General features: G+C 32.7%; 1 protein-coding gene across 1 annotated transcript in view; it reads left to right on the forward strand.

Annotated features, from left to right (window-relative positions):
- LRRC40 (leucine rich repeat containing 40) overlaps positions 1-18,826 on the forward strand; it is a 48,601-nt gene that overhangs the window by 2,036 nt on the left and 27,739 nt on the right. The window contains exons 2-5 of the mRNA XM_047085350.1: positions 8,942-9,123; positions 10,525-10,598; positions 12,350-12,479; positions 15,688-15,811. Of these exons, the coding sequence (XP_046941306.1) occupies positions 8,942-9,123; positions 10,525-10,598; positions 12,350-12,479; positions 15,688-15,811 (510 nt within the window). The remainder of the gene's footprint in view (positions 1-8,941; positions 9,124-10,524; positions 10,599-12,349; positions 12,480-15,687; positions 15,812-18,826) is intronic.

The following is an 18,826-nucleotide window of genomic DNA, read 5'->3' on the forward strand; positions in this document are numbered from 1 at the left end:
CCATGTCTTTTTGTGCCTTGATAACTCATTTGTTTTTATTTCTAAATAATATTCTATAGTATAGATGTATGTACCATTTTATCCATTTACTTTTTGAAGGACAACTTTGTTGCTTCCAGTTATTGGCAGTTTTGAATGAAGCTGTAATTTGTGTTCAGGTTTTTGTGTGGACCTAAATTTTCAACTAATTGGGTGTTAACCTAGGAGCGCCATTTCTAGATCACATAGTAAGACTGTGCTTAGCTTTGTAGGAAATTGCCAGACTGTCTTCCAGAATTCATGTACCATTTTGCATTCCTTCCAGCAATGAATGAAAGTTCCTGTTGCTTCATATCCTTGCCACTTTGGGTATTATCAGGTTTTTGGAGTTTAGCCATTCCAATGAGTGTGTAGTCCTATCTCAATGTTTTAGATATGATGTGCAACATCTTTTCATAAGCTTGGTTGCCGTCTGTATATCTTCTTTGGTGAGATGCCTGTTCAGATCTTTTGTTCATTTTTTTTTAAGTTTATTTATTTTGAGAGAGACAGAGACAGAGTGAGTGGGGGAGGGCAGAGGGAGGGAGACAGAATCCCAAGCAGGCTCCACACCATCGGCACAGAGCTCGATGCGGGGCTCGAACTCATGAGCCGTGAGATCATGACCTGAGCTGAAACCACGAGTCGGACCCTTAACTGACAGAGCCACCCAGGCACCCCTGTTCATTTTTTAATTGGGTTGTTTTCTTATTGTTGAGCATGGTTGTCCTTTGTCTTTTCATGCAACATGTCTCTGTTTAGTAACTCAGGATTCAATGAATAAGTGATATATAGAAGAAGGCCAGTGGCCTGTTAGTCAGGATTTTTTAAAGTCAATATTATATGAAGAGTAGATAAAATCAATATAAGTATTGGTTTTTTTTGACCAAGTAATTGCAGAAAAATGATTACTACTCTTTTCTGATAAACTTTTACTAACTTGTCCCTTTTACTGGCCTACACATTGTTATACTTTTCAAAAACATATTCCTTTTTTAAAAAATCTTCTCATTATTTATATTATCTCCAAATTTATATTATCTCTTCTCATTAAATTATCTCCAAATGTTATTACCTAAAATTATGTATTATGTTCAAAACGATTATCACACTTAGCTTCTTTCAGATTGTTATCAATATGTATGAGATATCATGAGATATTTATATGACAGATATGAGCATATGAAAGTGTTTGAATGCTACAGACAGATACTTATTTACATTGCATTTGTTATATACCTGTTATGTATGTTTTCTCCAGATATTGTGCTGAAGAAGCAAATTGACACTTCAGATAATTTATAGTCACATAAGCATTTTGATATGTTTTATTCAAATTTGTTTATTAAAAATTGCACTTGTTAAATAACATTTTTTTTGTGTTGTATTCCAGGTCTTTCTTCCCTTCTTATTTATGCAGTAATGCATAGGTACGTTTGTAATGTACCGTCATGTCCATAATTTCTACATTGGAAAAATAGAACCTAGCCTTTAATTTTGAGGTATATAACCCCAAACAGTTAACAGTCTGTTTATTCTTTCTCTTAGATGGTGGCCTCCTTGAATTGATTCTTCTTAGCAGAAGCTCTAAGAACAATGGGACACTTTATTTCCCTGATAGGGTGTTATCTGATACCCAGTACAGATTAATTTTTCTGTGTAACTGAAATCTGAGTATTCTTGGGGATTTTTAGTACCCTTTCTTTTTATAGGCTGTAGTTCTTTTATGGAAATACCCATTTATTATTTTCTTCTTTATAAAGCATTGTATCTATGACAGAAAAACTACTATCTATAGAAAGCATAAAAAGTGAAAATAACCATTCAGGGTTAATCACTGTTGATATTTTGAAGGTTTTTCTTCTATAGTTTTCTGTGTGAATGTGATGTATAATTTACCTTTTATTTTTTATTTTTAACAAATTAATTGTACTGAGTCCTCTTTTCTGAATTTTGTTTGTACATTTTTTGGTGTTACTTACATAATCTGATTATTTTTAATGACCATAATATTTCATCTTATGACTACAATAATATTCTTAAACATCTGAATGTTATTGGTAGTTTTAAAATTACCATTCATGAGTGTCAGTTTTATAAGTTACTCACAAAGTTATGCCTGAACAAAATAACTGTTAATAACCAACTTCAAAGAGAACATTAGAAATATTCTGGAAATTTTAAATGACTGCTCTTTTTTCTGAGCAAGTACACAAAAATATATCATTGTTTGGTTTAGTATAGATATTGCAGCTTTTTCATTGGACCAGATAAAATAAAGATGGAGTTGAAAAGGAGGTATTGATTGTTGCCTTGTGGTTGCCTGCCATTGGTAGAACAATAGTATAGAACATGTTTTTGGGTGATTCATCAAAAACTCAATGAAAGAAAAAGGGGCCAGAGTTTGGAACAAAAGAATGCTGTAAATTTTAAAGAAACCACATTGTTGAACTGACAAGAAAATTGGTAGGTGGATAATTTATTAAACAAACCAATTATGTTTATTCAAAAACCATATTATTTGAAAGGGAAATAAAGGTATAAGGCTATCCTGCCTTACCTTTCAAAGAGCAGTTTGGTTAGTTTCCATTTGTGGAATTAAGTAAATAGGTCTAGGGCTTCTAGGCCTCCAGATGTCATGTCATCTATTTTGAGGCAGTGAGATTTTGTCTTATTCAGTATGTAGAGTTTGTTATGACACTATAAAAAGTGTAACATAAACCGTATACTTCCCAAGTTTTAAATAAACACCCTTACATCTGTATTAACCATGTTCTGCTTTATTATTTACCTTGACTCTGTATTTTGACTACTGGTTGTCTTCATGGAATTTACTATAATATTCTAAACAGCTAATAAGAATTAACCAAAGTATCAGATTTTAACAACAAAGAATTCCAGAAAGAAACTATATTTCCAGATGAGTAGATCATTAAAACAAGCTAATTCTTGAACATTTCTTAGAAATAAAAGCAAAAAGAAAGTGTTTTAATCTGTATATGATGGCAGAATCTTGAGGTAAACATTTAATTTTTAGCATACTGAAATCCAGGGAAGTCTGGAACAAGGAATTAGATAATTAATTAAAAGTTCCATTCCTATTTCTTGATCTGTTAGAATAATTCTAAACTTTAGTGTCTCAAACTCTTGATGTGTATTTCAAGTTATTGTCAGTGCCAAAATTTGCTTAATAAATGAGTGCAAACTTAAATTTATCTCTATATTAATGTCATGTTCATTAACTTGCATTGTAATGTTTTCTTGAGTAAGAGTTAAGTGAATGCCATCTGTCATATATTGTCACAGGAAAAAAAAAGTATTGGGAAGAATGGAATTACAGTTTCAGTGAGGCTTATGTTCATTATAAAGCTGAATGTACTCTCAAGTGAAAGTAATAAATTCAAGCATATTTTTCTCTTAAAGTGATTGGTAAAAATGTTTTCTTTTTTATATGTGAAACATTGTTTCATTTTTTCTTATAGTATCCTGCTGGACTTCAAGAGTACCATTCTCTTCACGTATTCTAACGTAACAATGACTCAGGTGCTCTGAAGCACAAAGATACATCTCTTTGTGTCAATCTCAAGCTGCAACTGAGTTAATACCTTCTATGTAACTATAATTTTATTCTGGGGTGTGTGTGTGTGTATGTGTGAATTTTTTTCTTGTTAAGCTTTAAAGATAGTCTGAAAGTGACATAGTATTGTGGATTGTCGATATGGGATTCTTTCTTTAGTGTAATGAGCCCATTGGTTGTCATGAATAAACTACTGTGGAGAAATTTGGAATGTTTATCAATGGAGCTTTTCCTAATCTTTTACATAGTGTTGGACTTACTGGTTTATATTCAATTCTCATAATTTTTTAAAAATGCTCATAATGGGGTAGACAGTTTACTGAATGGCATTTGTAGGATAAGCTGTTATTAAAATATTATTCTGCACCTAGCAAAAGCCTTTTTGTACTACTGTTGTTGGATCCTAGCATTTAAATTATTATGGGGCCCTCTCATTTAATCAACAAAGAAATTGGTAACCAGAGATATTAGATGAGATATTAATTGACAATCAGTTGGATTAGTTGCACCGAATCTTAGTTCCCTGACTCTTTGGTCAGAGATACACCCATTATGTCCTATTGTGTATCATAGTTTAATATATTTACAGCCTTTTAGAAGATGGAATCTACATAGACTAGGATATAGACCTTAATGGGAATGATTATGGTTTTTTACTTAAGGAAACATCGTATATGGTGGGTAATCTTTATGTCTATGAAACTGTTTAAAACGGTCAAAAAAGACCTTTAAGTCTCATATGATCTGTTGCTCCTATGGTTTGCTGGCTACACATTCTTTTATCTCTCCATGTAAACACCATTTTAATCATTTTTTTAAATTTCTTCTCTGTTTCTTCCCTTACTCACTTCTAAGTATCTTCCCCATATTATACAGTTCTCTACCATCAGCCCATCTGTATTCCCCCTTTTTCTTTTTTTTTTTTTAATGTTTATTTATTTTTGAGAGAGACAGACACAGAATGCGAGTGGGTTGGGGCAGAGAGAGAGGGAGGCACAGAATCTGAAGCAGGCTCCAGGCTCCGAGCTGTCAGCACAGAGCCTGATGCGGGGCTCGAACTCACAAGCTGTGAGATCATGACCTGAGCTGAAGTCGGACGCTCAACCGACTGAGCTACCCAGGTGCCCCTCCCCATTTCTATAATTAACTATTGTAAGTGGAAGAAAGAGTAATATGCCAAAAAACATGTAAAGAAATCTTTTCTCAGTCTTTGTTAAGGGCCATTCTGTCCAGTGTTGAAGCCTTAGTCACCTATGGCTATTTAAATTTTAATTAACCAAAATTAAATAAAATTAAAAATCATGTTCTACAGTCACTTTAGCCACATTTTAGTAAGCGTTCAATAACTGTATGCAGCTAGTGGCCATCATATAGTGCAGCATATAGGAAATTTTCATCATTGAAAAAGTTGTATTGGGTAGTGCTCTTCAACGCAATTATTATCTTGAGAGAAATATATATATGTGTGTGTGTGTGTAGTATACCAGTGTGTATATATGTATGTGTATTTATACATGTATATACCTCAATTTGTTTATTCATTCACTTGTTGATACATAGATACATAAATGAATAAATGTGTATATGTTAATAAGATTATCTTGATATAGTACATCATCTGTATTTTTATTTTGCATTAACCTTATTGGAGTATAATTTACAAACAATGTATGCATCATTTTTTTAATTAATTTTTTTAATGTTTATTTTTGAGAGAGAGAGAGAGAGAGAGAGAGAGCATAAGTGGGGGAGGGGCAGAGAGAGAGAGAGGGAGACACAGAATCTGAAGCAGGCTCCAGGCTCTGAGGTGTCAGCACAGAGCCTGATACGGGGCTCGAACCCACGAACCGCAAGATCATGACCTGAGCCAAAGTCAGATGCCCAACTGACTTAGCCACCCAGGTGCCCTATATGCATCCATTTTAAGTGTATCATTCAGTAGGTTTTGACATACACACACACACACACACATTTGTGTAATCACTACCACAATCAAAATGTAGAACATTTTCAATATTCAGAAATTACCTTTTAAGCCCCTTTTCTGGCAGTCAATCCCTACTACTAGTTCTACACAACCAATGATCTGCTTTTTGTCAATATAGATTAGTCTCTTCTAGAATTTTATTTACATGGAATTACACATTTGCAATTTTGATTTCTTTTGCTTTAGCCTTCCCTTGCTTAGTATGTTTTCTGAGGTTCATCCATGTTGTTTATATCAGTAGTTTTTTTTTTTTTTATTGTTGAGTAAGTCTATTGTATGTATATACCTCAATTTGTTTATCCAATCACTTGTTGATATACATTTGAGTTGCTTCTAGTTTTTTTTTGTTTTTTTAAGTTTATTTATTTATCTTGAGAGAGAGAGAGAGCAAGCAGGGGAGGGGCAGAGAGAGAGTGAGAGAGAGAGAATCCCAAGCACTAAGGTGCAGAGCCTGATGCAGGACTCAAACTCACTAACCACGAGATCATGACCTGACCCGAAATCAAGAGTCGGATGCTTAACCGAGTGAACCACCTAGGCACCTCAAATTGCTCGTAGTTTTTGACTATTATGAATAAAACTGCCATGATCTTTCAAATACAGTCTTTGTGTAGACATACATTATCGTTCTATTGAGTTACATACCTAAGAGTAGAATTTGTGGACATACAGTGATAAATAAATGTACATTTAACTGTTTAAGAATTTACCAAGCTGTTTGCTTCTAGTAACATGAGTGAATCAGTTGCTGCACGTCATTACCAACATTTTCTATTGTCAGCCTTTTTAACATTAGCCATTCTTGGGATCGTGTTGTAGTACGTCCTTATGGTTTTATTTACATTTCCTTAATGCCTCATGTTGTTGAGCATCTTTTCAACTGCTCATTAACCATTTATATATCTGCCAAGTGTTCATATTTTTTGTCTATTTTTAAATTGAACTATTTGTCTTAAGTTATGAGACCTTTTCTATTTTGGGGATATGAGTACTTCTCAGATATCTATCTCTATTGATAATCTATTATATCTTCTTTGTCTGAGGATTAATGATTTCTTTAGAAGAACATAAGGTTTTAATTTTGATGAAGTCCAGTTTATCATTTTTTTTTCTTTTGGGTTTTGTACTTTTTCTGAACTAAGAAATTTTCTACATCCAAAGGCTGTGAAGATTTTTCCTCTGCTTTCTTTTAGAATTTTTATAGTTTTAACTATAATATTTAAGTCTATGATCTATTTCGAGTTAATTTCAGAGTATGTCATAAGGTAAATGTTGAAGTTCCTTTTTTCATCCATATGAATTTACAGTTCCAGTGTGATTTGTTGAAAAGACTGTTTCTTTCTCATTAAATTGGCACCTTTATTGAAAATCAATGGATAATATATTATTGTGTAGAATTTTCCTTAACTTTTCTTTTCTATTGATTAATATATCCTTATGCTAATACCACAGTGTCTTGACAGGCTTTATGGTAAGACTTGTAATCAAGTACTGTTAAGTTCTAGAACTTTATTCTGTTTCAAAAAATTATTTAACTTATTTCAGTTCTTTTCCATTTTGATAATACATTTTAGAATCAGTTTCTTAATTTCCATAGAAATGCCTTCCGAGATTTTGATTAGGATTATGCTGAAGCTGTAAGCCACCTTAGGGAGAGGTGACATCTTAATAATTAGTTTGTAATGTGGTATATTTCTCTACTTACTTAGATCTTCTCTAAGTTTTCATATTTTATATTTACATACCACAGGACTTGCATATATTTGTTAAGCTGAACCCTGAATATTTCATGGTTTTAGATTGTGTGTCTTATAAATCTTTAAACATATAAAGAATATTTTCATTTATCAATTGCTAATACATGGAAACACAGTTGAGTTTTGTATATTAATCCTGAATTCTGTGCACTTTCTAAACTACATATAATTTTTCTAAAATTATATGTGCACTTTCTAAAATTACGTATAATTTTTTTTTATAGATTCCTTAGGATTTTCTGTATAGATGATCATGTTGTCTCTTAAAGAGACAGTTTTACTTTTTCCTTTCTAACCTGAACATCTTTTATTTCTTTTGTTTTATTGCATTGGTCAGGATCCATAGTAAAATTCTAAAGTAGTGAGAATGTGCATCAAGAAAACACTAAGAGAAAGCCCTTAGTCTTTCACCTTTATGTATAATGTCAGCTGTACCTTTTTCATAGAAACCTTTTTTTTGAGTGTGTATAAGTCTCATAGATTTAAGGAGATTTTCTTTGCTTCCATAAATCCAATGTATCAGACTAGTAAACCTGAATTGTACTTCAGTATCCTGAACTTGAAACTTTGCACTTTTTCATTTAGTATCATTCTGTAATCGTAGTCAATGACTGCAGGGTATAACTGATTGTTGCCTTGATTAATAATGCTCAAAGTTCTAAATCAGACTGATATGTAGTCCTACTTATATGATGGAATGAAGGACTCTTTAAAATAGTTTTGCTACAACGCTATAGCAAGTTAGTACCTTCCTGAGGTTTCAGTTTTTATAGTGGTGAACCTCAACTCTCCATGTTCAACTTACAGTCTTATTTGCTGTGTTACAGGAGTTGCGATATTTGTTCCAATGGGATTCACACAATGTTGTGTGATGGGGTAAGAAATAAAATTGTATGTTAGGTAAAATAGAGAGCAGCTACCAGAGTCAGTTATGCTTTCCAAATATCCACCGAGAGTCAAGACAGTAGTATAACTTTATAGGTGTTTGAATCCCATTTCTGCTACTTACTGGCTGTGTAGCCCTGGGTAAATTATACATTCTCTCTGTGCCCATTTTTCTTGTCTATAAAATGAGAATAGTAACAACACCTATCTCGCAGAGTTGTTACGAGGTTTAAATAGTATATTAGAAAATTGCCTGGTATTTGTAAGTGTTAGCTATTATCATTAGCTATTATTAACATCAGTGTTTTCTCAGACAGTATATACTAATGTTATAAAATTATGACATCACCTTATAAATGTTGATTTCCATGACTTCTCCCTATTCTATTAGTGCAATGGTAGAGTCCTTTCTTTATTTGCATTATATGTCGACTGCAATGTGCTGTGCAGAGTATGTATATAGTAAATATAGTTGAATGAAGATAAAAGATTTAATATGTAAAATACATATCATATTCTGTTTTTGAATAAAATCAACTTTAGTTGTAATTCATTGTTCGTTTGAATTGTTTTTAAGTATTTTTTTTTTAATGTTTCAGAAATTACTTTCCAATAGATGAACTGCATGGCTATTATAAAAATATGCCACTTAGTATCTCACTTCTTGTTTTCTTTCTTTTCCTTTTTTTCTTTTTGGTGTGGTGGTGATGGAAATAGTACCTCAGTGTGTCTGGAGAATAAATGTGGATATCCCTGAGGAAGCTAATCAGAATCTTTCATTCAGTGCTACTGAGCGATGGTGGGAGCAGACGGATTTGACCAAACTAATCATATCCAACAATAAACTTCAGTCACTTACAGATGATCTCCGACTGCTGCCTGCACTCACTGTTCTTGATGTAAGTTGACTGATTATAAATATGTCATTAGTTGCAACTCTAAGAGACTCTAAGGCTAAATTTAGGCTTCATAAGCAGAAAAAAGTAGAAAACCCATGTTTAATTGGTAGACTGTAGGAAGAATAACAAATTATTGGTGGGTATAGCATGATAATTAAGAGTGTACATACAGAACTCAGGCTTCAGTTTCTGACTGTGCCACTTGATAGCTGTGTAACCTTGCAAAGTAACTTCATTGTGCCTCAGTTTCCACTTTTATAAACCAGGACTGACACTACTACCTATTTTTAAAAACTTGTTCTTAGAATTATTTTTTTTTCTTTTTAAAAAAAATTTTTTTTTTTTAACTTTTATTTACTTTTGAGACAGAGAGAGACAGAGCATGAACTGGGGAGGAGCAGAGAGAGAGGGAGACACAGAATCTGAAACAGGCTCCAGGCTCTGAGCTGTCAGCACAGAGCCCGACGCAGGGCTCGAACTCACGGACCGTGAGATCATGACCTGAGCCGAAGTCGGACGCCCAACCGACCAAGCCACCCAGGCGCCCCAAAACTTGTTCTTAGAACTAAATGCATTATTGCATGCAAACAGAATCAGCATTTAACAGGTGGTTGCTGCTGCTTATCCGTTTTCATTGCTATTATTTTTCTCATCATTATTCTAGACATGAAAGCAGCACTTAAAATTAATTTATTCTAAACTTGTCTTCAACGCTGACTTAAATTATTGAACTTAAATTTTTGTGTGTATATTAAGAGACTGCTTTTAGTCTCTAGTTGCCATGTGTTGTGAAGTAAAGTATGAGTAGTTTGTTTCACAATCTACAGAGTTCTGATGTACTTTATGTAGGAACATCGGAAATCTTCTAATTCGTGTTTGAAAAAGTTGGATCTGGTGAAATTTCTAGATACGTTTTTATTTTCTTCATTTGTAAAATGAATGGATTGGCTTTAGGTGTTCTCTCAGGTTTCTCGTACTTTCAAAATAATATGGTTCTGTGAGAACATGAGAGAGGTTCCCCCTACCCTTTCTCTCTCTCTCTCTCTCTTTTTTTTTTTTTGCTATATGTTGACATAAATCATACCATCAAAGTGCTATTAGTTTCTAAAGCTCTCATCTCTCATTTCAGATTGAAATTCCACTCAATGAGATAAAGTTATTTTTTAATTGTAATATTTAAAATTGATGACTTTATTACTTCACGGTTTCTGAACAGCATTGTGGTCAACTTCAAATTCCTTTTCCTCTTCTGTATGTGGAATAAATTACCAGACTCCAACTCAATACTGTTGAATTACAGTAACAAAATTATTGTGGAAGAATTCAGTACAGTGACAAACTCATGCTCATGTATTATTAATTATAAGACTAAGATATTGACTGTCTTTTAATAACTTTTAGATACATGATAATCAGCTGACATCCCTTCCTTCTGCTATAAGAGAGTTAGAAAATCTTCAGAAACTTAATGTCAGGTAAAATTTAAGCTTATTTAATTTCAGTATTGCTAATATAATGGTATAAATCTAATATTTTAAAAATTATTTTTTAACATTAGAAAATATTTTTGTATGATCTCAGAAAGTGGTAAAAGTAAGAGTTTTAAGTTTTCTCAGATTATTTTTGTTTTAGAATTAATTGCCCACATGTTTTTCTGATTTTACAAATGTCCAGTTGATTTTTCTTAAAGTACTTTTTGTTTTATTTTTATATAACAGTTTTTAGTGGTTATTTTAGAAAACCTTTTTGTTAATATCTCAGGTTTTAAGTTACTTTGATATTCTTTAAAATATCCAGGTCAAGCAAAGGAAGAAATTTGAAACAGTTATTTCATTAGTGATGAAAAATGTCATGGCTTTAGTATTAGTAGCTTTTAAACTTTTCTGAGGACTCTGTGGATATGGTTCTGGTACTTGTTAGGTATGTGGGAAGCCAGGTGGCTAAGGCTCTCACTAACTTTGTTTGCCCTTTAATCTATACCTCTAGACTTTTAAGAAATAACTACCTTATATGTTATATATGCACAGGTTAGGGGAAAAGGGATTTGGGAAGATTTCATTTAGTAGATAAAGAGGTCTAAGTGTTCAAAACATAGTTTGAAAAACTGTGGTTTATAAAATAGGTATAGTTACAGATCTAACATAGCATAGTCAAGTCTCTGTGTTCTGGAGGTAAGTTCATTGCTTTGAGGGAAAATGGTTCCTTAATTTACAGCCCTCATCTGGTGAAAAACTTAAAATTACCACAAAAGCAAAAATAGCTACACACAAAAGGTGCTAATTGTTTAGAGCTACATCAGAACCTCTTCCCCATACAAGTCAAAGGCATGGGTATGGCCTGTAAAGGCAAGAGCCAAAATCTAGAGTTAAAGTCTAGAGTCAGATGAGCCACCTAGGAGCCCCAATAGTAACCAATTTTTGACAATTTTTTAGTGTTTCTTATTTTAGAATGCATCTTTTGGCATTTTTGTTCTAACTAGTTTTATTTTTATGTAATTTAAGGTTATTTTTACCCTGTTATATTTCTCATTTCACCCTGTTACTTGTTAAGTAATTATATATGGTGTGAAAGTAGAATGGATTCCTAAGTAAATAGTTAAGATAAATCTGGGAACAGGTTAAGTCAGGTCATCTCTTAATTATGAAGGAATATATCATGCTCAGTGACTTGGGACTTCTAAAACAATAAACCAAGTATCTCTACAGAGGAACTGAGTAGAAAAGTTAAGACTAAGTACAAAGAAGAGTGGAGTCACATATTGCATTCAGCTGGACATGCCAGGCTCTTAAAAAGAGCTATTTTTGTCTTGAGTGCTAGCTTAAAAACATAATCCCCATATGAGCTGTGACTCCCATTATAATGTATGTGTGCCCATGTCTCTTGTCAAAATTCTAAAATTCAGACATAGTATGAAAATTGTCCAGTATATCCTTTCACATTGCATATAAAATCAAGACTAGGTTATAAGGAAACAATTAAAAGTTCATAAATTATTTGGTTAAAAACCTGTATTTCTTTGTTTTCTTTGAAACTCTCTATTTGATTGCTTCAGCTTACTGTAATTTTAATGAGTTAACATCATTAGCATGTGAAGTTTGAGAAGTCCTTAAAATTAGTCACCATATTTTATTTTTTAAAATGAGCCCATGTAGTTAGCAAAAATACCTTTACAATTATGTATTGTGTTGTGACCAAATTACTCAGCATTTATTTTGTCAATCAATAGCCATAACAAACTGCAAATACTCCCTGAAGAAATTACAAATCTGAGAAACCTGAAGGGCCTCTATCTCCAGCATAATGAACTAACTTGCATACCAGAGGGATTTGAACAACTTTTCAACCTAGAAGACTTGGTAAGTTGTGATTTTCCAATTTTTATGTAATTTGGGGCAGGTGGGATTTTTCACCAGGCTTAGAAATTGAATGTATGATTGAAATGATGAGAACATGGACAGCTGATTACATGACTGGATTATCAGAAACTGCATTTCAATTAGATTGCTAAATTAGGTATTATAAAATCAGTTTTTCTTATTTTTTCTTATGAAATCAACTTAGGTTTGAATTTAGGAAGAGAGTGTGGGAAAGGGGTGACAAGGATGACTGTTATTCAGAGGATTTTTATGGTTTTGCAAAATAGAGCACGGGTGTCTGTAGCATATACCAGTTCTCTTTTGTATATCCATCCTCCTTTATTGCCTCTGTGACCCTCCTGTCCTATGAGTGTCTAGATAATCCCTTTAAGGCCTGCCTTTTCGTCCCCATTTTTCAAAATGTCCACATTACCTCACAAAATTTTCATTTTATCTGTCATATTCTAAATAGAAATAACTGTAAAGCAATACGATATTATTTTAAGAATAATAGAAACAGTAGGCACTTGGCTTTTTGCTTTACCTATAGCAAGGTACATAGTTTTATCCCCTAGAATAGATACAGAATTACGGTTTATAAAAACAAAACAAAACAAAACAAAACAAAAAACATCTCATCTGAAGTCACATAACTAATAAGTAAGGAATTTAGGATTTTAACATAAGTCAATTTGACTCCAAAATGTATCCCTTTTTTTCTTCCACTATACCCCTGAAGGAGTAAGATTCCACTGTAAAATCTGCAAACTGAAAGACTTTAGCTAGATTAGATGGAGATTAGTTGTTCCAATATATACTCTCTATTGTACATGGTTAATTCCTCTTATATTCTTGTTCTTTTCCCTATTACATACTTTGAAGAACTTATTTATATCACTTTAGTCTTAAAGTTTATTTCCCATTAAAGGAAAAAGTAATTCTTTTACCTCTGTTTTTTTACTTTTAAGTACATCTTCCTTGATATTTCCCTGATCTGCTGTAGTGTTTGAAATCAATGTATATACTGTCCTCAGACATTCCTTCAGTATCTGTCAATATCCAATCTGATCAAATTGGATATAAGGTTTGGAAAGCAAAAGGCATAGGTAGATAAAATGAATGGCTAAGGAGGGAGCCATCAGATTTTCTTATAAAGTTTAATGGTAAAAGATAGCAATTGATGAAAAAAAAGAAGAGTATTTAGATTAGAAAGGAAACGTAATAAACTGTAGCAGTTCCCAGTTGTTTTTATGGGTTCCCAGATAGGCATATGCATAATGAAAGGATATTTCAGTTGAGAATTGTGTTCTTAAGGACTCATTTATCATATCATAAATGTGAGCACTAATATATTACAACATTAGAAATATAAGCATATTAGGGGAGCTTGGGTGGCTCAGTCGGTTGAGCACCTGACTCTTGATTTTGGTTCAGGTCATGATCCCAAGGTTGTGGGATTGAGCCCTGCATCAGACTCCCCACTGAGTATGGAGCCTTCTTAAGATTCTCTTCCTCTCTCTCTCAGCACAGAGTCTGACACAGGGCTCAAACTCACGAACTCACAAACTGTGAGATCATGACCTGAGCTGAAGTCAGAAACTTAACTGACTCAGCCACCCAGGCATCCCAAGCTAGTAGTATTTCTTAAAGGTATATAAAAACTGCTTAGCAATGGTACTAAATAAATATTTACTGAAGGAATGACAGCATAAATATGGATTTATTTATATATAATGTATTTCATGATATATAAAGTAGATGCATTAAACTAGACACAATGCTTTATATCTAATACAATTATTAACTGCAATAATGTTTAATTTCTTAGTAAATTTTGTTGATTTGGGTTATTTAAAATGTCTTAAGAATTTGTGAATTAATATCTCTTCTGTATCAAAACCCTTTTTAATTAAGCTTTTTATTTTGAAATAATTTTAGATTTACAAAAATGTAAAGATAGTACAGAGAGTTCTAATATATTCTTCACCCAGCTTTCCTTAATGTTGACAATTTACATACTCATAGCACATTTGAAAACTAAGAAATTAACATTGGTACAATATTACTGACTATACTATAGATTTTAAGATTTTCCCAGTTTTTCCACTAATGTCCTTTTTTTTTGTTCCAGGATCCAATCCAGAATACCACATTGCATTTATTGTCAGTAACTTCTGATATTAACAAAATATTTATTTATTACTAATCTCTTAGTATATAGAGTATTAGAGTTGTAGATTGTTGTTTCCTGTTGTAGTTTATGATATGCTGTGTTATTTATGATAGTATCAGTGTGTTTTATAAAAAATAACTGATCTAGCATTTTTACCTTTTTCTATCATCTTAATTGATTTAGGGTTACAAATGCAACTGTTTAATGTTAGACTAAATGAAAGTCTTCAGAGAACAAGTTACCTTAAGTCATTTTTTTCTTATCTATTGTTGCAATTGTCCCTATCTAACAGTTTGCTGTTAGCTAGTGAAGTACTTACACCTAATTCAACTGTCATTAAGTATTATCTGATTGTCTTTTAAGTGCAGTTTCAAAAAAAATGTTCTCTCATAATAGTTTATGTTTTAATGAAAAAATAGAAACAGTGATTTAAAGAAACAGGTATAGACATTAATTAGGCAAGCTTGAATGAAGGAAAAATAGAGAGCAAACTTCCGGACTCTATTAAAGCAGATTTGCTGAGATCAGCAGAAGAATGGAGGGACTATTTTTCCCTTAAAAATTAAAATGTCCATTTTCTCAGCTTTATTTTTTTTCTTTGAAGAATTTTTCTTTCTTGCAAATAAATTTTTCATCTCATATTGCAATTTACCTATATGGTTTGCCTAATTTATCATAGGTAGTCAATAAATACTGGATGAACAAATGGGTTTTTAAATTAAAAACATGATGCATGATATGACTTAGTAGTAACAGAAACCTTTATGTAAAATATTTCTGAAGTCAGAATTCATTCTGATTTCTTCCTGCTACATTATTAGGCACATAGTGGTCCTGTAGAATACTGAGGTAATGAATGACAACTTGTGAAATTGTGAATGGGGGCTACAAAACATACCACCTCTGAAATAGTCTTGTTTTAGGTTGCAATCTCCTCAAACTTCTGAAATCCCTTTTAGGGATCATTTGTTTGTTTGTTTGTTTGTTTATTTATTTATTTATTCATTCATTCTTTCTTTCTTTCTCTTTCTAAAGGATCTTTCCAATAATCGTCTTACAACTGTTCCTGCTAGTTTTTGTTCTCTGTCCAGTCTGGTGCGACTCAATCTTTCCAGTAATCAACTGAAGAGTTTGCCAGCAGAAATAAGTGGAATGAAAAGTAAATCTCTATTTTAAAAAATACATAAATTTGAAGTTGGTGCAACTTATATTTAGAAAAATAAATTTTAATATAGTCAGTTACAGAGAAATAAAATAATAGATTTTATACTGGCAAAGCAAACAATAGCAAGTAGCCAGATTTTCTTCAGAGCATTATTGTCTAGCTTAACTTCCTAAACAGCTACTACTAAAAACATATTTTGGCATATCAAAAAGAGGAAAATAAAATATGATTATGAACTATGGAAAAATTATATATCTGAGATATTGATTAGGGTTTTGAGCTATGCTATCTCCTCATTCATTCATTCATTCATTCATTCAACATTCACTAAGAGGTTATTCCCCTCCCATAGGTGATTCTGCTTACGTGGTTACATTATAGCTGTAGTTCCTCATGGCCCAGAAATAATGATGTCAGGGATGGTCTAGTTTTGTCCAAATGGTCAATCATTTTTTTTTTTTTTAATTTTTTTTTTCAACGTTTTTTATTTATTTTGGGACAGAGAGAGACAGAGCATGAACGGGGGAGGGGCAGAGAGAGAGGGAGACACAGAATCGGAAACAGGCTCCAGGCTCCGAGCCATCAGCCCAGAGCCTGACGCGGGGCTCGAACTCACGGACCGCAAGATCGTGACCTGGCTGAAGTCGGACGCTTAACCGACTGCGCCACCCAGGCGCCCCCAATCATTTTTTTTTTTTAAAAAAGGTTAAAATAGTGGTTCTATTGAAGTTTACCATTGAACCATTATATTTAATGTATTCTAGAACTAATAATATTAAGTGATTAAAAAAATAGAAGGCAGATTTCAGTACCTTTTAAATAATTATACTTAATCATCTTAGAATTCTTGATTTAGAGGCCAAAATCTTGGTAATTTTTGTTGTTGTTGTTTAAAGGCAAACTATTATTATTTCTTGGTTAATGAGCACACTGTGTGTGTCAGCCTTACACTGTTTACCTTATATAGTCTTTTCTGCTAATCATAAGTAAGCCCTCTTCATTTCTTTAAACCTCCCTTTTGTGGAAGTTATGGAAGTGATTTTGTGCAGTTGATTACAGATCATTTTGAGATAAATTTGTAAAATTGTGCTGTTTTAGTTTAGATTAATAGTCATTTGTAATAGGAATGCATAAGTTAAATCTGCCATAAATCAAGTTGATATTCTAGGGGAGCCTTTGCTTGGGTTACGAGTAATTAAGACTTTGCTTGTCTTTGCCATTTTTCTGTAAACATATTAAAAAGTAGAGCTAAACATAAAATATTGTTATCTCTAGTTAGTATGTAAGAAGCATGGATTTTATTTTCCATAAATTAGATGGACCCATCTTGAGAGATGGGAAAAGATAGAGAAATCAATAGAAAAATACTTTGAATTTATGGCAAATTTTCCAATATGCAGCATAATTCATGATTAGATACTTTCTTCCTTTAGCCATGACAGTGATACTTTTAAATTACCACCAGTAGTACATTTGGTTATTATTTCACTATTAATGACTGGATCCTAAGAACAATATTCTAGCATTCGTGTGATTCTTTGTAACGAATACTTTTACATATGTTGTTTTGCCATTACAAAGGTTCTATACTTTAGGGGGATGTGTATTTTTTACATTTTAAAGATTCATAAACCTAGACTTAGAAATTATCTTATAAATTGTAAAGCCAAGGATCCTATAAGAGCTTGAATCCTCTTACTGCATCCCCATTGCTCTTTCCACTGCACACTGCTTGTATTCTCAGTCAGTGCTCTTAAATGCAAACAATTGTGAAAACTGTAGTCTCTAACTTTTATTATTTTTTTTAATGTTTATTTATTTATTTTGAGAGAGAGAGAGAGAGAGAGAGAGAGCATGTGTGTGTGAGAGTGGGGGCAGGACAAAGAGAGGGAGGTAGAGAAAGAATCCCAAGCAGGGTCCATGTTCAGCATGGAGCCTGACGCTGGTCTAGATTCCATGACCCTGTGAGATCATAACCTGAGCCAAAATCAGGAGTTGGATGCTTAACCCACTGAGCCACCAGGGGTCCCTATAATAGGTCTGTAGCTTTTAAAACCAACTTTTCTGGATTTGGGGTGAATTTACTGGATTTGGGGCGGATCACATTGTGACATTTTTAAAAATGCTGTAGCCAAATAATACATAAATTACTACATTATTTGTTGAAAGTAGTACATTTCTTTTGAAAAACAACTTCTTTAAATACTTAAAGAAGCAGTTTAAGGCAATGTATCAACTCAGTCTTGCATTATGTGAAAATTGGTAGACTCAAAATATAGCAAAAAATGTATATCATCTATTCAAACTAGACAGTTGAGACTGAATTGTGGAAAATATGGTGTGGTGGCCATTGCAAGTTGAAGAATCTGTGATATGGGTTGGGGGAGTACTGCTTATTGAATTCTTAATGGAAAGCAGACCTTTACTTTTATCCATTTTGTTTTTGATTTGCCTTTTAAGAAAGAAAGATCCAGGAGGTAAGAGAGAGATCCTGCAAGTAAGAACATCCTTCTTGAGCTATATATTATGCATTCTTGTCCATAGTGTTAGCTAAGATGTTAGAAAAAAAACATGTAATTTAAACAAAAATAGAAAAAGAAAGGAAAGAACACAGGGAGAGAAAAGTAGTATGGGTGGATGGAAGAATAGGAAGGCATACATAGAAATCCGAGGCTTTTTGACAGAAAGTCAACTTGCCTAATTTAAATATATATGTCTGAGCTACTACTAGCCACAGTTGTTTAATATCCATTCATACAGCTAGTATGCCTGTGTCTTTATATGTCTTTAACTACCTTAAGCTTTTTTTTTAAGGGTGTATAATTACTGAGGGAAATAATATCTCATAGTGTGTAGTTTATATATTTTAGAATATCTTAACAGCGTACTGGAGTACTTTGGTTTTTACCATTACAAAGATTACTTGGACTATTATTATTATTTTTTAAAACTACTTTATTGATGAATGATTGACACAAAAAGCTACACATATTTAATGTGCACAACTTG

Source organism: Lynx rufus, unplaced genomic scaffold (assembly GCF_022079265.1).
Source record: "Lynx rufus isolate CCGP_SWC_20201006 ecotype Redwood Valley unplaced genomic scaffold, mLynRuf1.p SCAF_2, whole genome shotgun sequence".
NCBI classification, from domain to species: Eukaryota; Metazoa; Chordata; class Mammalia; order Carnivora; family Felidae; genus Lynx; species Lynx rufus.